This window comes from Podarcis vaucheri (genome assembly GCF_965113315.1).
Source record: "Podarcis vaucheri genome assembly, chromosome: 5".
NCBI classification, from domain to species: Eukaryota; Metazoa; Chordata; class Lepidosauria; order Squamata; family Lacertidae; genus Podarcis; species Podarcis vaucheri.
The window spans coordinates 85,696,163-85,720,358 of NC_138763.1; the positions used below are offsets into that span (position 1 = coordinate 85,696,163).

At 45.4% G+C, this 24,196-nt stretch overlaps 1 protein-coding gene and 1 long non-coding RNA gene across 2 annotated transcripts in view; one reads left to right on the forward strand and one right to left on the reverse strand.

The window, feature by feature from the left end:
- Positions 1-9,375, reverse strand: part of LOC309533650 — a 46,305-nt gene extending 36,930 nt beyond the window's left edge. Inside the window, exon 1 of the long non-coding RNA XR_014220382.1 lies at positions 9,197-9,375. This is a non-coding gene — a long non-coding RNA (uncharacterized lncRNA). The remainder of the gene's footprint in view (positions 1-9,196) is intronic.
- On the forward strand, positions 98-17,472 carry LOC309533611 (disks large homolog 5-like). The gene is made up of 10 exons (XM_082225151.1): positions 98-460; positions 1,095-1,188; positions 1,953-2,117; positions 2,727-2,910; positions 3,577-3,725; positions 5,492-5,662; positions 6,862-7,061; positions 7,998-8,141; positions 10,579-10,700; positions 15,737-17,472. The coding sequence occupies exons 3-10, from the start codon at positions 1,969-1,971 to the stop codon at positions 15,782-15,784; spliced, it is 1,167 nt and encodes a 388-aa protein (XP_082081277.1). The 5' UTR covers positions 98-460; positions 1,095-1,188; positions 1,953-1,968; the 3' UTR covers positions 15,785-17,472.
- The last annotated feature ends 6,724 nt before the right edge of the window (positions 17,473-24,196 follow it).

The following is a 24,196-nucleotide window of genomic DNA, read 5'->3' on the forward strand; positions in this document are numbered from 1 at the left end:
TTATATTGCTTACAGCAGAAATCTTGCACATCTCTTGTGAAATTCTGGTCCTAAAGGAGTTTTCCCCTTTGATCCCCGAGGAGGAGTCCCAGCTGCTGCTTCCTCCTTCTCCTCACCTCCCGCCCTGTCGCTGTTGATTTCTGGCCAAGCCCTTCGGAGACGAGAAAGAGGACCCATGCCGCCGCCACTAATGCCATTTGCCATGCAGACTGCTTCCGCGAAGTGGTATGACTGAAGGGACTACGGCTTTATTGAATTTTGTGTTGAAGACAGTAAAGATGTTAATGTAAATTTTGAGGAATCCAAACTTTCGTTCAGTTGTCTTGGAGGAAACAATAACTTCAAGCATTTAAATGAAATTGATCTTTATAATTCCATTGATCCAAATGAATCCAAGCATAAAAGAACTGACAGATCTGTCTTATGTTGTTTATAAAAAGGAGAAAAGGGTGTCTTCAGGGTATGTTCCACTAATTTTTAATGCTGTTCATTTTGTTGTTTTTAATCACTAGTTAGTGTTCAAGATATCCTAGTTAAAACTAGCAATTCCTTTTGAAACTTAAAATGAGTAAAGCCCATACATTTGTATGTTTGTTCCTCAAAGCTCTTACATCTCACTAGGGAGGGATTCGAGCCTAGAGGTTGTTGCTTGTCAATCTGTACATTTAGACCAAATTGTATTTGCACTGTTAGTATGAAAGCAAGTGGCAAAATGTTAATACACTATATGATCTTCTTTTGGGTGTGTTTGTTGTTGTTTTTTTACCAGTTTGTGTTCAGAGCAGTGGGGATTTTTTTAATGTCTACATTATTTCTAATAAACTGTTGAAGACTCCATGACTGTCAATTGGCTGGCTGGCTGTAACTTCATGTATTCTTACTATTTGTTGCAATGGAATACTTAATTTCTAGTTGGAATAAAAGTGGGGGATTATATCATCTGTTTGAAGGAGGAAAATTCTAATATTCCCAAGCAAGTCTTTTTTTTTTTTAAAGGATCTGTAAGTTGTGGGTACACTGACAGTTTAAAGGGAAAAAAATGTTGTGATTTGACTAAAATAAAAGCAAGTTTTGACTTCCTTTTTTTAAAAAAGGTAGGTTCTTCCAGCAACTAGCAGTATAGGACAGAAGGAATAAAAATACCATGGACGCCAAAGTACCAGAGGACCATCATAGGCTCCAGTAGGGGTAATATATATTTATATTATTTCTTTCTTGGAAATTAGTGCATAAATGGAGAGTTCGGCATTCTAGCTAGTAGATTTTTGTCAATGTTTAAAGCAGGGCACCATCCCTGCTTTGTGTGGGGGGGGTCACATTTGGAAATCTAAGAAACTATCATGGGCACCACAACATAGCCCTTTTGCAGAAGAAAAACACAATAATGGGATGAGAATAGCCTTCTCCTCGAAGCACCAGGTAAAACACCCATGCATGCCCCCTTAACAAATACCACACAGGCGCAAAGAGAGGTGACCCCCAAATTAAAAACAAGCCAGACCCTGATTGATTTCTTTTTTAATTGAGAGGGTTAGGAGGGGGGCTCCAGGGGGAGTCTGAAGGTACCACTGTGTACATTGGGCAGTCCATGTTTTGAGCAAGGACATGCCCCCACCCCATATTTCTAGTGCATGCATATTAAAAGCATTCTCTCTTGCCCCCTCAACCTCTCAGTGTTAGTATGAAATTTTCCATGATATCCTAGTGGTAGGGTAGTCTTTAAATAGCACATGTAATTGAACATTTAGGTGTTGTTCTTGTTGGAAGCCCACTATTAAAAACACTTGGAAGCCAATGTAAAGGGATGGTGTGACTTCCCTGGTAACTTTTGCAACACACCCAACTGCCATGGCTGCTCCTGTGCTGTTCTAAATATCTGAAACTGTTTAGATATAATGCAGTTGATCAGCTTTTAATTTTTCTGGCATTCTTCTTCCTTCCTCTAACTTGAGCTCCCGGCTAGAACCCATGAGCAGCCATTCCATTCCACAAGGCAGCGGAGCTGCAACCCTTGACAGCCATTCCATAACTGATACTGTGAACGAACAGGATGAAGGGATCACAATTCTTCCATCGAAGCAGACCACCCCAGCCACCAGTCCTCGCAATTCAGTCAGGTAACCTGCTTCCTCATTTCCCCCCCTCTCTCTTTCTCTCTCTGCGTCTGTGGGGGTGGGCAGCTGCTCTATATTCTAGGCTGATTAAAGGGGAGTAGGGTTGAAAACTGAGTGCCAGATTTAAAAGCAAGGGCTCCACTTCTACAAGGAGCTTGGTCCTCACATTGCCCTTCTCCGGGGCCAAGCAATTCAGCACGAGGGAGTGGGAGTTCCCAAGAGGAACACTGAATCTGGATCCATGGTGGCAGTGCTATTCTTCTAGAAAAACAGGTGCTGGAACTCACCATGAATGCCTCCCTTATTCTTTTATAATGGCAACAGTGCTCACCTGAGAGGTGCTGGTACTGAGTTCTGGCAAGTTCTGGCTGGGGGGGAAAGCCCTGCATGGTGGAAAGGAGTCGATTCCTTCTTGCCAAATAATGCCACAGAGAACTCAAATTGGGGCAGCTGGGACATCTTTGGGGCATCTCTTGCTGAGAGCTGAGAGATAGCAAGGGAACGGGGGTTAAGGGCTGGCTGGAGCTGAGGGTTTGGAGGAGCAGTGTCTGATGAGGATCAGCTTGTCAAACAGGCCTTGGGTGTCTTCTCTTCTTCTCTTGCCATTGAAAGGAATTCTGTAGACACCAGCAAGAGGACACCTGAACCTAGAACAGTTACCATCAAGAAGTCCCAAGTGGAACTCGGAATCCAGATCTGTGGTGGAAACCTACATGGTATTTTTGTGTCCGATGTAGAAGATGACAGCCCTGCCAAAGGACCTGATGGGCTGGTGCTTGGAGACATGATACTTGAGGTAAGCAGTAGATATAAAAGGAAGGTGGTTGGTGGTTCAAACTCTTGCAGAATCTGTGGATGCAAAAACACATCCATAGTTTCCCCCATGAAAGGAAAAGCAGCTTGGGTTTGTTTGTTTTTTTAGTAGACAAAAGTGGTTAACAAGGAAAGGGGAAATCATCCCCTGTATTCTTCCTCTTCTCACGCACCCACATAATAAAATACCACATGGAAAAATAATCATACAACTACATATGATCTGTAGTCTGGCCCTCAAATATTCTAGTGTTGATGAGGATGGTTGAGATAAGCAGGAAATCTATTAGGTCTTGGCTGGAAAATGTACAAAATTTAAGGTGGAACGTCAGCTGAGACCAGCAAGGATACTTAAGATTCAGAGCAGTGATGCTTGGATGAAATATGGCCTAGACATTCTCCAATGAATGACAGTTCTTAAAACTTGTGCTGTCCAGCTGTATTTTTGGATTTGGGTTGCCATTTCCCCAATTTCCTATTAGCGAAGACGCTGTGTTCTTAATGCAATGTGAATGTATTCCCCCTCTTTTGGCATAGTCAGATTCTCTAGTCCCACATAACATCTTTTTCATTGTTTGGTTTGTTGGACACATGCATTTGATTGGAGATCTCAAGTGTTTTTGTTTCTTCTGCCCCCCCCCCCCCGCAGTATGGATCTGTTGACATGCGGAACAAAACAGCCAAAGAAGCTTATCTTGAAATGCTCAAGCCAGGTGAAAATGTTAGAATAAAAGCTCAGTATAGAATAGAAGAATTCAACAAGATCAAAGAGTTACCCGGAGAGGGATTCTATGTCAGGTATGTAAAAGTTCAATTGGAGACTATTCATCTGCTACAACTGTGGGCTAATTCACACAGATATGAGCATCTCTTGAACTTTCAGCACTTGATGGCTTGCAGATGAACATGTAAATGGGCTGCATTGAAAGCATTGTCTACATTGTGTTTGAACTGACTATAGGGAATAGGACAGCACTATCTCCAGTGACTTAATCTGCAATGGTTTATTTATACATAAAAGTTCTCACTTGATTCTATAGTCAACAGAAGCGAGCACACATCCCACTTTTATGAATACAGCTCAAGAGCACGCCTACAAAATTGGCATCAAAAGTTCAGTCACAATAAGGCAAACTGTATTTATGGTGATTCCATACTTTTCAACAAATTTAATAATCTCCCCTTAGTTACCTGAAAGATGGATATCCTATGATTAGGGAAATGGGCCTTAGGCTCAGCACAGCCCTGTTAAGGATTCTTGAATGATCCATAGCCTGTAAAATTGAATGTTATTAATCTACCTCCCAGAGATTTGTGAAGATGACTAAGTATCAGAGAGAGCACTTCCTTAAAAAAGAGAAAAAGATAAGTGAGCCAGCAGTTTTCTGGTTCAAAGCTTATCTCAGTCATGAACTCCTTGAATAGCCTTAAGTAATTTTAGGCACACAATTAAATAACATATGTTTAATAATATAAACTATTGAAGAAACTAAGTAAAATTCCCAGCCTCTGTCCCCCACCAGGGTCTGTGATATTTTGCTGGACTGCCTTTTAACAGATAGCTCTAATGTGAAGCACATGGGTAAAATAATAGAATCGTAGAATTGTGGAGTTGAAAAGGAACCCTAAGGATCATATAGTCCAGCCCCCTGCAATGCGGGAATATGCAGCTTTCTCAAATCATAAAACGTAAAACAAGCAACAATCATAAAAAGCCATAAAAACGCAAAAAATAGCAAAAACAAAAGCACCAAAAATCACCTCAGAACACTGCAATCAGAAATGGAAGGCTTTAATGATGATGGGGTGGATTCAGATGAGTGGTACAAGGGCAGAAGAGGGAGGAAAAAAGGCTTAATTATGATCGGGGGGGGGACCCAAATGAACAGTGCAAGGGCAGAAGCAGGAAGAAAATAGGCTTAATTACAATCGGGGGGGAGGGATTCAGATGAATGGCACAAGGGCAGAAGAGGGAGGGGAAAAGGCTTAATTACGATCGGGGGGGGGGGACTCAAATGCACAGTGCAAGGGTAGAAGCGGGAAGAGTAAAGGCTTAATTACTATGCAAGTGACTGAAATTTGTTACGCAACAGTAAAAACAGAAGCTCATGGACCCCGTTTGGGTTCCAAGGCAAAGTTTGAAAACAGGAACACCTACTTCCGGGTTTGCAGCGTTCGGGTTCCAAGTTGTTCGGAAACCGAGGAAGGGGCAAGCGGAATATAAAATGGAAGAATGGTATAAAGAGATGAGGGATATTGCTATTAATGATAAATTAACACGTGCCATTAAGGTAAGACAGGAAATATGTAGGAGAAATGATTTGAGGAGATATGGAGGGTGTTTGCAGAATTTGTACTGTTAAAATGGGAAGGGGTCAAACCATTGCAAGAGGTGTTGAAATTTTGTGAGGTTGGATAGTTACAATGGAATGGTCTCGGTGGTGGGGTGCACATTTTTATTCTTATTTATTTATGATTATTATTTTGTCAAAAAAATAAAGAAAAATAAAATTAAAAAAACTAAATAAAATAAAAAGGGTCTCTTTATTTCTCTCTTTTTGCAGGGCACTTTATGACCGGATGGCAGAAGTGGAGCAGGACTTGAGCTTCAAGAAGGATGACATTTTGTATGTCGATGACACTCTGCCGCAGGGGAACTTTGGCTGCTGGATGGTGTGGCAGCTGGATGAAAACGCCCAAAAGCTGGAAAGAGGACAGATTCCCAGCAAATACATGTAATTAAATCTCTGAGATACAAATGGCGTTTGCCTCATTGCTAAAAGCGGGCAGTTACGATGAAGTATGAACAAAAGCCAACCGTTTTGTTCTTCAAAGCCTTGCTGTTAATGTTGGAGGGGGTATTGAGTTTCCCAGTAAAGTTACTTGAGAGAGGTGGCATGTTTTAATAACTCTCAATTAAAGAAACTATTCCGTCAAGTCATTTTTAGTGCTGCCGATGGTTGCCTACTTCCTAAAAATGGAAAGGACTTTGTTTTTGTGCTTTTATTCCGGGACAGCCTAAGTGGCTTCCCGTCGTCATGCCGCAGCACTTTTAGACAGGGATGGATGGCATCCATATTTAATTTTGGTCCGTGGGTTGGAACATAAGAGAACACCACATTTTCCCCTTTAATCCACCAAATTAATGCTTGCTTTTTAATAAAGATCAAGGAGATTAAGATCAAGGGACAGAATTGGTCACTGCTGCCTCAGCTAAGATCCTGATGTCATGGTGTATATGCAGCCAATTGGTGGAGGGGGATGTCCCTCATTCTGGCTGCCAGCTTATACTTTTTTTGGTTTTCACTCACTCTCAGGTCTTTGACTTGATCATATCATTCTCTTTCTCCCTCTTTGCAATAGCATTTCACCAACCTTCTCACTTCATTTCCCTCCTTGGAAACTGTAGAAACCTTGTAGAAACCTTGGAACTGTAGAATCATGGGGTTCTAGTGTGGCCATACCTGCTCTCCTCTTTTGTATGGGACTCCATTATTCTTACTATTTTTTAATTCTTCACTTTGTGCTTCAAGTTTCTATACCTACCCACTTAGATGACCACCACACACTGAACAGAAGCTCATTATTTGACTTAGGTTGGGCATCTGAGGTTGGGCTCATGGTTTGGCTTCCTCCAGACAAACCATGAGCAGGGAGTCTTCATTACAGCTCATGGTTTGTCTATAGTGAGACATGCCACAAGCCTAGGTTGGGTGCAGAGGCCACAGTCTTCACCCCAGGAATCCTCATGTTTGTTCGATTGTGGTAAGTCATGGCTTGGGTTAGCTCAGAACTGAACTTTCATCCTCAAGTCAACTACAGATGACCCTATAGTGAGGCCTGACTCAAGATCCATCGTTGGTTTTACTGCTACCTGTATTCTGTTCAAGAGCATTTCAGATTTTGCCCGATTAAGCCCACAATCTCTTTGCAGGATGGAGCAGGAGTTCTACAGGAGGCACAGCATATCCGAAGCTAAAGATGAAAACAGCTCTGCAAAGACATCAGCAGCAGCAGCAGCTCGGAGGTCGTTCTTTAGGAGGAAGCACAAGCACAAACGTAGCGGGTCCAAAGATGGAAAGGAACTGCTAGCCCTTGACACCATCAGCACAGACTCCATCCCTTTTTTGGATGGCAAGTGTCTTAACCGAATTTGCTTAGCCCACAACACAATTATCTAGGTTTATTTGCACATTAGTAAAGAGGGCGTATGACTTTGGGTTTCAGAACAAAACAAAACAGAGGAGTTGAGGCAAGGGTGAGCGGGGGAGACTCAGCCTGCCATATCCACTGCATGTTCAAAGTTGTTCAGGGCCAGCCAAATGCCATGTATCCCATGTCCCACTCTCTCACACATTTAATCTTTTACATACAAGACTGATTAGCATGTCCCATAAAGGTAAAGGTAAAGGTACCCCTGCCCGAACGGGCCAGTCTTGACAGACTCTGGGGTTTGTGCGCCCATCTCACATCTATTGGCCGGGGGCCAGCGCTGTCCGAAGACACTTCCGGGTCACGTGGCCAGCGTGACAACGCTGCTCTGGCGAGCCAGAGCCGCACACGGAACGCCGTTTACCTTCCCGCTGGTAAGCGGTACCTATTTATCTACTTGCCCCCGGGGGTGCTTTCGAACTGCTAGGTTGGCAGGCGCTGGGACCGAGCAGCGGGAGCGCACCCCGCCGCGGGGATTCGAACCGCCGACCTTTCGATCGGCAAGCCCTAGGCGCTGAGGCTTTAGCCCACAGCGCCACCCGCGTCCCTTAGCATGTCCCATAACCCTTCTTAAAGTATATTTCCACATGTCCCTATAAATCTGCTATTAACAGTAGCTAAGGAGTAGGGATTTGGATTATTAGCTATAGAATGTGGAGTTTCTCCAGTTGTTCCCAATTATCTTTTTCTGTATTACCTGTTCAGGCTTTTTTTTTTTTTTTAAATTCAGATTCACAATTTTCAGACAGCGACTGTCCCACACCTCAGTTACCTTCACTATCATGGGCCCTTGAGCTGTTATATTCTTTTATTTATTTATTTTCCTGATCATGTAAGCAACTCTCTGTTTCTCTCCAGATTCTGTAAACCTTGCTTATCAACGAGTCCAGAAAGTGGACTGCACGTCTCCCAGGCCTGTGCTTATTCTAGGGCCATTACTTGATGCTGTGAAGGACATGCTAGTCAAGGAATCTCCAGGAAAATTTTGCCGGTGTCCTCTAGGTAAATATGCCAGCACTTGAAGGTCCTGTAGTAACCAAAAGTTGGTCTCCAGAGGGAGCAGTAGAAAAACAATGGTTGCTTAGGTGTTATGGGTAATTCAGGTGACACACACCCTCTATCGGCAAGAATTCCCTTCTAAAATACCTCTTTTCCTTTGCCCATTTGGCCATTGTGCTGCTCTGCGTTCTCAGGTATTCTTTCCTCCTCTCCCTCTTCAGCTTATAATTCTTCCCTCCCTCTTTCCTCTAAGTCTCTTCTCCTTACTGTACTATTCTCCCCTACAGCACACAGAGGAAACAAACCACAATACCTGGTTTAGTCTTATCTCCGAACCAGAGATTGTTGTTGTTTTTCACTCCCAACAAACTTGGATCCGTAATCTAAGAACAAGCATGGGCTATGTATTGTTGGGAGGAAAACAAACGATCCCTGGTTTGGGACGGAGCAGTTGATCCAAGAGTCCTATTTTGTTTCTTTCCAGTGTGTATAGGGAAGAGACAGGCCAGAAAGACTCAATTGTGGGAAATTGCTAAATATGAGTTGTGAACAACGCCATTACCTTCTTGTTTTCAATTCAAAAGGAAAGTAAATACAAGCCACGATGGCAATCATCAGCCAAGGTACAGGTGCTGCTTCACGCTCCTGGTTAAGCAGAAGTACCGAGTGATGGTGCAGCGTTTAGCATCACGGTCTCCCTTCCCTGGGACGCGGGTGGCGCTGTGGGTTAAACAACAGAGCCTAGGACTTGCTGATCGGAAGGTCGGCAGTTTGAATCCCCGCGACGGGGTGAGCCTCTGTTGCTTGGTCCCTGCTCTTGCCAACCTAGCAGTTCGAAAGCACGTCAAAGTGCAAGTAGATAAATAGGAACCGCTCCAGCAGGAAGGTAAACGGCGTTTCCGTGCGCTGCTCTGGTTCGCCAGAAGCGGCTTAGTCATGCTGACCACATGACCCGGAAGCTGTATGCCGGCTCCCTTGGCCAGTAAAGCGAGATGAGCACCGCAACCCCAGAGTCGGCCACAACTGGACCTAATGGTCAGGGGTCCCTTTAACTTTACCTCCCTTCCCTCCTGTGCAATTTATTAAACTCTTTATCTGCTTGCTCCTTTGGGGAGAGCGCTTCCTGACAGCTATGCATGCAGCCTGGAAATCCTCATTTGACAGCACAGACTTATTAAACAGTTGTCCTGGCCCGGATTTATTAAAGCATGGGTTTATGAAGCAGTTGTCATGCTACAGAGCCAACTGGGCAACTGGGCAACTGCTGCAACAGCCTCCTTGCTTCCCCCCAAGACTGTGTGTCTTGCATGAGGCAGGAGAGATGCCAACAGTGCTGCCCCCCTCCCCCGGCATTCTTTCTCCTTTCTCCCTGCCACAATGTAACATCCCTCTACCCTGCCCCATTCTAGAAGGGGGGAAAACATCATGGTATTAGCTTGTGCAAATATTGCATTGTGGGGAATGTGCAGCTGTGGGTGCATATTCCTTGATGATCCAGTTAAACCCTTCAGTAGATGTAAGGCCAAATGATTGCTTTTAACTGGTTTAAATATTAGCGTGTGTCAGGGGTTCAGGAGCAGAGGCAAGGGCAAGGGAGGAAACAGAGAGCGAGGGGGAGGAGGCAGAAGAAAAGATGAGTGATGACGACGACCCGAGATCTCCGAGTCTTTCCAGTGAATCAGAAGATTCACAGAAAGGAGCACCAGTGGCCAGGGCAAGGGGGGAGCCTAGGGGGACACCCCAGGAAGAAAGGGCCAGAGGGGACTCAGAGGGGAGCAGTTGGAAATCGGGACCAGCGTCACCAACAGAGAGCAGGGGAGAGGAAGGGTGCCAGGTATCAAGCGCTGGCAGCTCACAACAGGAGGGAGGGCACGAGTCAGTAGTGGCCACACCTCCATCGGGGAGCGAAGAAACAGTCAGGCGGAAAGTGGAAGGTTGGGCGCGCGCGCCAAGTTCAAATGCACAGGAAGGTGGCGCAGTAAGCAGCCCGGAAAGGGAGCCAGGTCCTAAAGCCCGGCGCAAGGAGACAGGAGGGTCCGGGGGGTCAGCGTCAGAAGAATCCCGGAAGGAAGAGACCCCGGGGGGCAGAGGGACCCAGAGAAGAACGGTCAGGCGGAAAAGGTGGAGTAAGGCTAGGTTAGTAAGCTGGTGCACAGGGGGCGGAGACTCAGACGGAGCTTCGCCGGTCTAACCCATAAGACGTAGAGTTGCACGCAGCAGCTTGAGAATGGAAACTGTAACTCAATAAAGACTTTTACAAAGTGATTGCTGGCTAGCGTGATCCTCTGTGAGCTAGGATCTGGAAGCAGCTCTGACAGCGTGCTTTATATATATACTGTACGTGTGCAAAGGAAAACTTGGGTCTGAAGCATCCGAATGCTACCTTCCTGTGAAAGTAAAAATGAATAAACCATTCTTTGTTTATGTTCTTCCAAAACAGAAGTGATGAAAGCTTCTCAACAAGCCATCGAGTGGAGTGTGAAAGACTGTTTATTCATAGATTATAAATTGTCACATTTCAATGTGACAACTGTTGCCTCAGTAAAGGAGATAACAGAGAAGGTACTTCTCTCTCTGTCTCTCTCTCTCTCTCTCTCTCTCTCTCTCTCTCTCTCTGGTAGCTTTATTTTTTTCTCTTAAAAAAGGCACCCACCCACAGTTCTGCTGTAGCTAAACTAGTTTGGGCCTACCAGCTTCTCTAGTGGGAGACAGTCTGGAACCACACAAAAACTTACCTGAACTCTTTGGAGAAGAGGCAACGCACAAGCAGATAGAAATACAGCCCTTTCCCAATTATGTTTACTTTCTTATATTTAAAAACTGGATTGATGTGCTGTTTTGATTCTGTAATCCCTAGATTAAAGTGGCTAAGTAGGTGAGCCAGCAAGTCTTGTGTTCGAGTCTAACCTCGGGTGTTGTTGACTTCCAGAGCACATGGCAGTAACTTTCCATAGCACACTGGACAGAATGAAGAACTTACTATCCCTGTTCTTCAGCTTACACTTCACGGGCCAAATTTGATGCAACATGGCAGCCAATATTACCATTATTTAACAACACTTACATAGTGTGGGATTGTAATAAACCTCAAAGCCATTTGTTGTTCGCATGCAATTTACATGCGGCCCTTCATCGTAAGATCTCAGTGTGGTTCACAGAATAAAATACAGGATAAAGGTAAAGGTAAAGGTACCCCTGCCCGAACGGGCCAGTCTTGACAGACTCTGGGGTTTGTGCGCCCATCTCACATCTATTGGCTGGGGGCCAGCGCTGTCCGGAGACACTTCCGGGTCACGTGGCCAGCGTGACAAAGCTGCATCTGGCGAGCCAGCGCAGCACACGGAACGCCGTTTACCTTCCCGCTGGTAAGCGGTACCTATTTATCTACTTGCACCCGGAGGTGCTTTCGAACTGCTAGGTTGGCAGGCGCTGGGACCGAACGACGGGAGCGCACCCCACCGCGGGGATTCGAACTGCCGACCTTTCGATCGGCAAGCCCTAGGCGCTGAGGCTTTAACCCACAGCGCCACCCGCGTCCCTAAAATACAGGATAAAAACAAGTAAATAAATAAATCAAAACAGTAAAACTGTTATGTACTGAGTTGAATAGGATCCAAACTGCATCAGTCTGATTGGTCCTAGAACAATAGGGTCCAGAATGCAGCAGTCTGATTGGTCCTAGAACTATGCAGCAGTATGATTGGTCGGCAGGAGCCACCCAATCCAGCTCCAGATAGAAGTGAATCCACAACCTGATTGGCCTACAGGAGAACCCAACAGTAAAATCAGCAGCAACTAGGCCCCTGACAACCTTCGAAAACCTCCTTCTAACAACAAAGGGAAACGGTAAAGGGATGGTATCCGCAATATACAAAATACTACTCCAAAATCTCGCAAATCCCCTAGACGCAATCAAAAATCAATGGGAGAATGACATAGGCTATGAGATAAACCCCACTCAATGGACCAGAATGTGGTCTAAACCCCCCTTTAAATCCATATCAACGAAAAGAAAAGAACTCACACTGAAACTCACCTACAGGTGGTACCTAACACCAAGGAAACTAGCGCTAATACACCCAGGAACCTCACCAAAATGCTGGAGAGGGTGCACCTCCACAGGCACATACTTCCACATGTGGTGGGAGTGTCCCAAAATCCAACTGTTCTGGACAACAGCCATACAAGAAATTTGTAAAATAACTAAGCAAGTAATAGACACCACCCCAGAATTGGCCCTACTAAACATCTTCCAAGACAACAATGCTCATTTACACCACAAAGAACTCATAACCCACCTGCTCTCAGCAGCCAGAAACACCATAACCAGACACTGGAGAGACCTGTCAGGAGTAAGCATGGACCAATGGTATCAAATAGTATGGGAAACAGCCCTACTAGAAAAATTAACCAATAAACTGAAACTGACACAGGGACAAACGGAAGAAGATGCCTTCACCCCGGTATGGCTCCCCTTTATCACACACACAGCCCAACAGGACAATGACAATAATCCACCAACAGCATACAAATCAATATGGCTAACCTGATCCAAAACACCCACCCACCTCACTCACACACGAAAACAAAGATCACCACAGCCAATCACAAGCAAACAATCACACCCTAGGCCAATCCCAACCTCTCTCACCACCAAAGGAACACAAGTGAACAACAAAAGCACGCTGACACCAAACTCTACATACATTAAACATAATAGAAACACCGCCACCCAATCCCACCCTTATCCATCTTCCCTCTCTCCACCCCCCTTTCTTTTTTCTCTCCTTTTTTATTTTTATTTTTATTTTCTTCTCCCCCTAATGCCTCAACAAATGAAACGGATTTGTAAAAATGTTACATGGGGAAAAAATATATATGAGGCACTACACTTCTGTAAAACAAGAAAATCCTTAATAAAATAAAAATAAAAAATAACTATTTCCAACTACATAGGTTGCTGCTGCAAACTGGTCCTGCCAGCCCCTGCTCAGTCACTTAGGCACTTGACTATGTCCAAGGGACAGACTGTGCAACATTTTAACGCAAGGCCCTTTTCCAATACAGTCGTACCTTTGTTTTCAAGCAGCTTAGTTCCTGAACGTTTTAGCTCCCAAATGCTGCAAACCCGGAAGTGACTGTTCCAGTTTGCGAACTATTTTTGGAAGCCGAATGTCTGATGGGGCTTCCGATTGGCTGCAGGAGTTTCCTGCAGCCAATCAGAGGCCGCACTTTGGTTTCTGAATGTTTTGGAAGTCGAGCAGACTTCTGAAACGGATTCCGTTCAACTTCCAAGGTACAACTGTATTAGCAAGTAAGGACTGCAAGCAGATTGCAGAAGACACTGGAGAATGGATAGTAACATTTTAGTTTGTGTGTGAAGAATGAAGACATTCTGTCTGTTGGTCTGTATCCTGGTTTCTATGACTTCTTGGGACTGTGTGGTTGGTTCATATGCACAGTACAAATCACTATTTAAAAAAAATAAAATGCAGTCCCTGCCCTCAAGCTTACCACTTTAAAGAACAGGTCACAAAAGGAAAAGGGTTCGAGAGGGAGGTTGGGAGGAGGAAATAAGCAAGTTCAGGGTCTTGGGTGTCCCATTTTATGAGAACTCTCAGGAAAATCAACCAATAAGTAAGATTTTATTTTATTTTTTTCCCTGGAGGTGGTTCCATTTGGGGCTTGCCCATCACTCCATGATCCCCCCCCCCCCGGCTTTACTGCTGTCTGTTGACATGCTTCTGGAGGTTTGAGGGGAATTCCCCTCCTACTCCAAGCTTTAGGGGTGGTGACTACTCTCTTAGCCCCAAGGGCTATCTGCCCCCCTTCCCTCAAGAAGTTCAGTTTCCTGGTAGAATTAGAGATAAGCTGAGGGAGAAACAGGGAACTTAATTTATGCATGCAGATCTGCTTCTGGGGTCCTACTAGGGAGTCTCAATGACATGTTCCCTCTCAGCCTTGGGAATCAGTGGGATTTGTGCAGTGGAGACATGCTAATTAGTCAGTTGTTTGGAGTGCAGCAAGATTATTGGATGGAGTAACCCTGCAACACTTTGCTTGAGAAGGAGGCTTTGCAACAGGCCAACGTATCCTTATGATAGACTCTTGCTGTGTTGGTATTTTGCTCCACTGATACTGCTGTGGTAGGACAACAAAGCAACTATCACAGGCTTTGATCATAAATGCAATTTTAACTGTTTAACTTTGAATCCCCCAGAATGGGGTGGTAGGAAATTCCTGGCAATTTCCCCTTGTGGTTTGGATCCTTTGTCTTACAAATCCAACTTGTATGTCCCTAAAAGCATTTAATGGGCTCTAAGTGAGCACCAGTGTGTGGTATTTTCTGTTAACTTGATCCCTTGAATAAGCCTGCCAGTTATTTTTTTTATTACTATTATTATTATTAACCAGTCATGCCTGTTTTATTAACGAAACCCATAAACGGCCATCTTCTTCTATTTGGAAATAGTGGCTTGTTGCTACGGCCATCATCTCTTTGTATATTTCTGCCTTGCTACTAAACTTAGCCTTCTGTTCAGCCATGAAGGTTTATTATGCTATAACAGGGGTCCCTCTAACCATATTTAGATTTAATATGTAAATTTTGTCACCTGATGCCACTGAAAATAGCTTTCGGAGGGCTCAGTAACAAAACAGTTGTCTTAGAGGATCATACTCATGGGGCCTGGCTGCTTTCTCCTCTTGCCATGTTTTTGTTAGCTGTATTGCAACAGCAAAGGCTTTCGTAGCAGGAATGAAGGTTCTCAGAAGCTTGGCTGCTTCAACACTGATTTCTTTTGCTAACCACAAAAAGACCTCTGCTTCCACAAACGGTAAAGAAAAGTGAAAGCCAGAAAGCCCAGTTCCTTTCTCCTTTCCCAGAGCTCAACGGGAGTTACGAAAAGAGATGCCCCCTTTTCTTAGGCCTCTCCCTGGGTCACTCTCAAACTAGTCCCCTGAAAGGAACAACACACAGTTTCAGTCTCCTGAAAAATCTACATCTTAAATGTCTCTCTGTGTGTCTCTGCTTCACTCTTTGTCTCTATTCTTTGAGAACCATAGTTGAGCACTCCTGAATGCCGTTAAAGATGCTAAGAGTTGGGTCCTACAAGTTCCACCATCAACACCCAAAGTCCATACAGTGAGAACGCATAGAGAAGCACACTCTGTATATGTACCTCCCTTCATTTTCCTGATTCCTTGGCCACATCGAGGTCTAGTTCATATACCTGCTGGTGGAGATGCTTATAAGGAAACAGGCAGGGTGGTTGTTCCTGTTGCCAAAGAGGCAGGCCACTTTTTGAACTGATAAGTGACAACAGGTGAGAAACCAAACAAAGCCCAACTGACATGCCTGGTTCTCTGCAGGTGGTTGTGAGGATAAGGGAGGGTGTCCTACATATGACCACCTTGAGCTCTTAGGAGAAAGGGTGGAAAATAACCATCATCACCACCAAGAAGGGGGGGGGAGTATTAATCCCGCTTCCTTTTTGTTGCTTCGGTGTGTTTTGATTTCTTGGTGCTAGTGCAAATTCAGCTCCCCCCGGTAAACAAGCATGCTGATTGATTGGTGTGTGTGATCCTTCTTTTCACAGGCATTGTCCAGGGAGGCCCTCTTTCAATCATTTGCACTCAGATCATGACAACAGTTGATCAAGAACAAAACAAGGTCCTGTGGATTCCAGCCGTCCCGCTATAGACATATGCAGTGAAGTGACTGAAACTCTGCCACAGATTCGTACATAAAACAGTTGCTTGCGGTGGGTGTTGTTTGGTCCACCCTTAGCTGCCTGTATGGTTGGTACAATTTGGAGTCGTTGCGGACAACATCTGTGAGGCACCCGTGGAAGGCGGTAGGCCTTTCGCTGGCAGAATTCTTCTACATTTGTTCCTATACAAATGAATGAATGCAGAATTTCTTTTTCATAAGACTGTGATGCTGCAAAGTGAGAGAGAGAGAGAAACCCTTTAGGATACGTTTACAAAAACCTCCCCCCCCCCATCCCAAGTATTTGGTGGTTCATGTTTACTTGAATTTTTTTTAAACAAGCAACCTGTTCAGTTTCCCCTTCCCCAGTAACCCCCTGCTTATTTCTCCTCTGCTTCTGATACGAAGAAAACCAAACAAAAGTGTTGAGTTCCTACTCAGCTGAGTGAGTATGACTTTTTCATGAAGTATGGTTCTGTCCTTCCATAACAGCTGTTCTACCTTCAAGCACAATCAGTTGCGTGGATTGTGAATGGGTTTTCTTATAGGTACCCATTTGGGGAGTGAATCCAGGGGGGAGAAGCACTCTTCCGATATATGGGTGAGGCCACTGTTTGTATCTCATAAACTCCCTTGTCTGTTCAAAAAAGTTATTGGCTTCTTTTATGCATGGGTTAATATTTAAATGTCATGGTGTATCTGATCAAACTGTGCTCATTGTGTATTCAGAATAATAATTTTGGGTTGCTGGGCCTACATTAAGCAGTAAATCATAAGGGTTATAGAGACTGCTTTATTTTATCACATTTAGGTAGTCTATGTAATTGGAAGCTTACATTGCTCAAGCTTTGTTCTTTTGGTGTGTAATAGCCATAGGGATTTTTATTTAATTAGAATTGCAGTCTCTGTTATAGGGATCTGACAACCTCTAGTGTGGTCCTGTAACTTGTTAGTTTTCCCACTGTCAATAAATGTAGTGTGTGTCTGTTTTGTTTATTTGTTTTTTGTTACAATATGTATCTTCTCACTGTACCAAATTCCATTCTATGTTTCTTTTTGCACTTCTGACTTCATTTCCCAACTGTGTGTTTATCTTTTTTTTCCTTCGTAAAGAATTGCATGTCATGTTTTGTAGGTAATGTAACTTTATTGTTCAAGTATCATTTAAGTAGGACTATATTTGTGATGACTGCTCCTAACATTTCATTATGTACATAGGTTTTCTTTCTTCTGATTTTTCCCCTTCCGTTTTTTTTAGTTTTTGCTTTCTTTTTGCATTAATTAAAAAGAAAGGGATTCTTCTTGCACAGTTGTTCAAAAACAAAATTTGGTTGGAAATTTAAACCTCTGTTTTGCAGATACTATTTTATAATTCAAAATACAGGAGAGAGAGAGGGGGGGGAAATGTAGAAAGGCTATTGATAAATTCTTAGTTAAAATACTGTTAATAAGTTGAGGGACAACATATATTTTTTTTAAAGAGGGAGGCCAGAGTTGGACTTCAACGGTACGATTGAAACAGACCGGTACTGTTGCAACATGGATTTTCTGAACTAAAAAAAAAGTCACTTTGTATGAAAACAAAAAAGTTGTGTTAAATAAAGGTCAATTTCTATAACTTGACTTGTATGGGAGTGTTGCATAATTCCCTGTCTGACTCTGTTGTTCAATTTACTACTATAAACCATACTATGAACACCAAGCAAAAGGTTACGGAATTAAAACAAATTCACAGACATTTGTAATGGTCATTTTACAGTGAGATTCCAAATTACATTTTGTTGATAGAGTTGAAATTACCCATGAAGCATAATGACTCCAAAAGAAAATTCAGAGCAAAGCTTGCTTAAATTTTGATACCATTGGATTTAAAAGATGCTAGCTTGACATACTACTCTTTGTGCCCTTCCCACTTAACAAAATAATACATTTTGAGTATCAGTGGTAAACATCTGCCTGACGGAAATTGGGCTTGGTAGATGGTCCTTTTTCTTTCCAGTGTAAGAGGCATTAGGCAAAAGGTAAAAATTCTACTACCTCACCCCTGCAGATCTGGAGTCCTAAACCATGATCTTCCAACACCCAGTTTGGAAATGGGAGTGCTTTATAAGCTTTTCTCAAGCTAATGTGTGTAAGGCTGAAAAAGAAAACAATTACCCCAAGTTAAGAGAAGTCTTAAAATGGCAAAGCCACGGGGTGGGGTGGGGGATACAAATTTTGGACCATGCAAAGGCTTCATTGGACCTGATTTCAGATGTCTTGGGAGAGAAAAAATGTCTTATGAATGTACGTCTTATGAAGTAAGCTAGCATTCCTTCAGCTACTGATATATTTGAATAGCTGTCTCCATCCTCTCCCTCATTAATAATCTGCATGATTTTGGTTTGGTGAGCTCACTGAAGAATGGCCATAAACTCTACATAACGGCTAAGTGAAATATTTTCTGCTATTATATGGGGCATGTGGTTATCTCAAGGAATGAGGTGGTTTTTGTAATTCTACATTTTGACTTGACAAAATGACAACCATGGTGGACACTGGAGTGAGTTGCATAATTGTTTAGCTAAAACTGATGTAGCTGGAGGCTCTCTGATACATTAGATGGATTAATTCATGTCTCCATCCACAGTTTGGGGCACATAAAGATGAAAATGGATGCTTATCTGTAACAACTGGGAGGGAAAAGGGTTAGCTCCACCCCTCCATTCAATGCAAGAAAGGCTATTGCACATCTACAAGACCAAAGGAATTGGCACGGCTACTCTTCATCCCTTCCTAGAAGGCGCTGCCTGCGAAGGTACAAAGAGTCCTGCCTTACACTGTGAGCCTTCCGTTCTTACTTCCTGGCCAGGACCACCAAAACCCACTTGCGGGGACATCCCCACTTTCAGCCACCGGGAGGCAGACTTCACAAAATCCTGTGCAAGTGTCTATTCCTGTGCTTGTTATGCAAAGCATGTTCCTGTTTCCCTCTCCAGCGACAAAGCCCTCCGAGTCGGGCTGTGCACTGACAGACATGCCTTCCTCTTCGTCATATGTTTATAGCTCCTGCATAAAGCCCGCACAAAACAAAACAAAACACGCCTCCCTTCTGGCATCGCGAAGCACCTGTTTGTGCAACTCCACCCTGGCCCGAGATCCGGCTCGCTACTCTCGTTCATTTCCCCGGACCCCACGGCCTCTTTCCCAAAGATTGCTTTGAGATCTGGGCCGCGATCAAGAACAACAACAACGCAAGCGCTGGGTTTCAAGAGCAGCCTTGAATCGGCGGGGATCGTGTCCCTCTCGGGCTGCTCCCTATGCCTCGTTGCTCCTCCGATGGAGCACGAAGGAAAACAGAGAGAGAGAATGGCATGCAAAAGAGGCGAGCCGGGCGGGGGTGAAGGGAGGCCGACCTCTGCTCTGCCGCCTCTCCTTCTTGCCATTTGGGGTCCTTCCTCCCCAGCCCGACCATCAGGCGTGCGAGTCCCTGAGATCCGCTGAGAAAAGCCTAAGGCGCTGCCCTCGCTCGCTCGCTCGCTCTCTGTGACGCCAGAAGGACTTGTGGAGGCGGCAGGTCACGTGGGCCGCCTGCCCGCCCTTCGGCTCCTCCCGCCGCTCCCTGCCAAGCGCGTGGCCCTCTCGCTCGAGGCAGCCTCGGAGAAGCGCGCAGGGCCGTTTGGGAGGAGGCGAGGGGGAGCCTGGAGAGCCCCGAGACCCGGCCGGGAGGGGAGAGAAAGGGGCTGGGCTTGCCGGAGAGGCCGACGAGGGGCCGCTCTCCGCCTTGGCGCGCAAACCGCGAGGCGACCAAGGGAGGAATCCCGCCCGCCTTCTCCCCTTGGTGGCGGGCGTCGTGAGGGGGAAGGGGCGGCCTCTGCCTGGAGCGGCGCCCGCCGGCCTGGACGTGCGCTGAGGCTCGGCTTGCGCGCCCCCCCCCCCGCCCAAGAGCTATGGCTGGGCCGGGGCTTGGCCGGGGGCACTGGCCGGAGCAGCAGCGGGAGCTCTTAGCCACGGCCACTGGCGGAGGCAGGCGGCTCCAGGAGACACTCCTCCTCGGCCATCACCCCCAGGACCGTGGAGGTCCCCTGAGCCCGCGGGCAGCGCCTGTGGCGGGCCTTCCTGGCCTCGTCCACGGCCCCCTTTTTCTTCTCCTGCTCTGGAGGACCCTCAACGACCTGGGGAGAAGGTAGGAGTTTCTCCCGCTTGAGGGCCGCTTCGCACGTTGCCTGGGGCGGGTCAGGAAGCTGAGGTCGGGCGCAGCGCCCCCACTCGCGTGTCTAGCAGGAGGCGCCTTCCTCTGGGAGCTGCGAATGGCCGAGGAGTGGGGGGAAGGCGAGGGTTGGACACCTGCAGAACTTCCCGTTCATTGTTGGCAACTCAATGCAGGGAAACTTACAAATAAACTGTGTGTTCAGATTGCAGCCGTGTATCTGGAGCCTTTGCGTGTGGACAGGGAAATGGGTCCCAGAGGGTTCGGAGGCTTCATTCTTGAGGGCATCTGCTTAGGAGAGCAAGTGCTTTTGAATGTCGCATGCAGCTCAGTCCTTGGGAACTGCAGCCTTAGTAAACTGCAAGGGATAAGGAGATTCACCTTCTTTCCTTCCCTTCTTTTGGTCCTTTCTAATTTTCTGTTGGGAACGCGGGTGGCGCTGTGGGCTAAACCACAGAGCCTAGGACTTGCCGATCAGAAGGTCGGTGGTTCGAATCCCTGCGATGGGGTGAGCGCCTGTTGCTCGGTCCCTTCTCCTGCCAACCTAGCAGTTCGAAAGCACATCAAAGTGCAAGTAGATAAATAGATACCGCTCCAGCGGGAAGGTGAATGGCGTTTCCGTGCTCTGCTCTGGTTCGCCAGTAGCGGCTTAGTCATGCTGGCCACATGGCCCAGAGGCTGTATGCTGGCTCTCTCGGCCAATAAATCGAGATGAGCGCCGCAACCCCAGAGTCAGCCACAACTGAACCTAATGGTCAGGGGTCCCTTTACCTTTACTAATTTACTGTTACCTTTCTCCATGTTTTCCCCATGCCCCTTTGTTTACTATTCCTCTTCATTTTCCCCTTCCATTTTTCCTTTCTTCCTCTACCGATATTGTTTTCCACATACTAAGATTTAGTGTTAATAGAAGTCAGAGTAACGTCAAAGGTTTATTGCTATTTTTACACAGATGACAGTAATTTAATCCTCCTGCCTTCTAACCATCATCAGTTCAGCAAGAGTTGTTTGTTGTGTGTTTGCTGTCCCAGGTTGACTCCTGCTTCTTTGGTACTAGGAGAGCAGAGGGCCTTCATTGTTGTTGCTGCAGCATGAAAAGTTAAAAACATCCTCAAAAGGCAATAACCTCAGATTTTGGATGAAATTGTGTTGGACCAGCAGTTCAGTAGTGGTCATGGGTGACCTGAGGTTCAAAGGTTGAGACTTCTTTTGCCTGAAGTGGACAGGGAGTCTTCAGAACAGAAAGTGTTGCCTCTTCACTGCCAACTTCCTGTAAGGGGATGACTTGACTCTTACTAAGGACTTTAACATCAGGCCAACTTTTTCTTTCTCACCCCTCTCCCACTCCCCCTTCGCTTAATACATAGCCTCATGAAAAGTTCTGGAGAACTCAAAACCTTGATTATTTTGTGAGGCTTGGGTAGGTCCTAATAAATATATTTCCCCACTGTGGATTTGAGATTCTTGTCAAAACAAACAGTGAAGCCAACAGCCATTTCCTGCTCAGTGGGATTACTCCAAACGATGTGTACTGTAGCTTAGATTTCCCCTTCCAGTTTTATGTATAGCTACCCAGAAGGTAGAATATGCTTAGAATGCCATTGCGTTTTGAAGGTTAGGAAACAGAGTAAAATGAGATCCCTTCACATTCAGTTATCAGCTCTCCCTGCTTCCCCCAATATATGGCATAACATAGCTCTGCAAACGTGGAATCCTTTATTAATTTTAATTTGAAAGTGGTAATGAAGTAGGGATGTGAGTGTATCTCTGTGTGATGACAGAAATAACACTGCTGTGCCGAGAGTTATGAAAGCAACTTTGAGAAAGTTAGGTGCATCTAAACCCCATCAAAGTAGGTGGGAGCTCAAGTATGTTTTATGAATTGCATCTTGTGCAATTACTTCCTAATTTCTGAGTTGTTGTTGTTGTTTTCGAAGGGGAGGGTGTTCGGTCAGAGTTTCCTAAAAGCCTGTGATCTTCTAGCAGATGAATTGCCATCATTTCAAACAAGTTTTTCTCTGCAAAGGATGCTATCATAAGCTATGGCTGTGGGTTAAACCACAGAGCCTAGGACTTGCCGATCAGAAGGCCGGCTGTTTGAATCCCCGCAACAGAGTGAGCTCCTGTTGCTCGGTCCCTGCTCCTGCCAACCTAGCAGTTCAAAAGCATGTCAAAGTGCAAGTAGATAAATAAGTACCACTCCGGCGGGAAGGTAAACAGTGTTTCCATGCGCTGCTCTGGTTCACCAGAAGCGGCTTATTCTTGCTGGCCACATGACCTGGAAGCTGTACACCGGCTCTCTCGGCCAATAAAGCGAGATGAGTGCCGCAATCCCAGAGTCGGTCACGACTGGGCCTAATGGTCAGGGGTCCCTTTACCTTTACCTTAATCTGAATCTTTAAAATGCAGTTTGACTTGGTAAGTAAATAACAGCAATAGCCTTTTCCTGCTTTAGAGATGCTCTTTTTGTGGAGGGGAAATGGAAATGTGAGCTTTCAGAAAGAAAGATTTGTTGGAGCTGTAACACTCGTCTCTATTTACATGATGACAAATGTATATTTTTGAAGAGAACTGGCTCCTCAGAAAGAAAAGCCAAATAGTTAATGCGTCTGAAGGAGTTTCCTCTCTTTCTATCTCTCTCTCTCTCTCTCTGTGTGTGTGTGTGTATATATATATATATATGTTAATAAATATATTCAAGTGCTTTCCTTTGTTTGTTGCAAGAAACGTATTTAAGGAAGTCCAGAACGCAGCAAAGATGCAAAAAATGTTTCAAGATGATTAGCAGCACTACCTATATTTCATTTTTATATTTCACTTGTTCCCAAAGTTACAGAACTGAACAAAGTACCTATAGTTCTTCTGTGGCTTCCAAGTCATCTGTGTGGACTCGGTTGTAGGAACAAGTTTCCATCCCTTGAATGTCCAACAGTATTAGCAATTTCTACAAGCAGAGTGGGCTCTTAGTTATATGCCCCACTTGCCCAGGCAGTTAACCCTGCAGTGTCTCTCAAAGATTCGTTGATATATCTGGAGAGTGACACACCTCCGCTTTTGCTCATTCACCATCAGTAGTACAGGGTGGCTGAATAGTGCTGTACTGTGCTTAAAGTCCAAGAGAAACTGCAGAGATGGCACTCCTGGCATGCTGGCCTCCCTAAGCCCCTGAGCAAGCTAATATCTGACACTTCATAACTGTCTTTGAAAAGAAGCCTTCTCATTCAAAATTGAAAGCACATATTGCACAGTTGAACATTATTTTTGAACATGCCATATATTGTTGATGTTTCCTGGCCAGGTTGTATATTGCATAGGTTTTCTGGACTGTCTAGACAAGCTGGGAGCTGGGGACACTATTATACAGTAGTTGCACTCCTTGCTCCTGGGCCATGTCCAGAAAGTGGGGGGGGGATGAGTGTTCAGACCCCTGGGCTCTCACTTGTGGGGTGCCTCAGGGTTCCATCCTCTCCCCCATGCTTTTTAACAGCTACATGATGCCGCTGGAAGAGATCATCAGGGGGTTTGGGCTGGGTGTCCAATATGTGGATGATACCCAGCTCTACCTCTCTTTTAAATTGGAATCAGTGAAGGCAGTGAAGGTCCAGTATGAGTGCCTGGAGGTGGTTGGAGGATGGATGGTGGCTAATGGATTGAGGTTTAATCCTGACAAGACAGAAGTACTGTTCTTGGGGGACAGGGGGCGGGCAGGTGTGGAGGACTCCCTGGTCCTGAATGGGGTAACTGTTCCCCTGAAGGACCAGGTGTGCAGCCTGGGAGTCATTCTGGACTCACAGCTGTCCATGGAGGTGCAGGTTAATTCTGTGTTCAGGGCAGCTGTCTACCAGCTCCATCTGGTATGCAGGCTGACATCCAACTGAGTGGTGCACGCTCTAGTTATCTCCCACTTGGACTACTGCAATGCACTCTACGTGGGGCTACCTTTGAAGATGATCTGGAAACTATGGTACAACTAATCCAGAATGCGGCAGCTAGACTGGTGACTGGGGATGGCTGCCAAGACCATGTAACACCGGTCCTGAAAGACCTACATTGGCTCCCAGTACATTTCCGAGCACAATTCAAAGTGTTGGTGTTGACCTTTAAAGCCCTAAACGGCCTCGACCCAGTATACCTGAAGGAGCATCTCCACCCCCATCG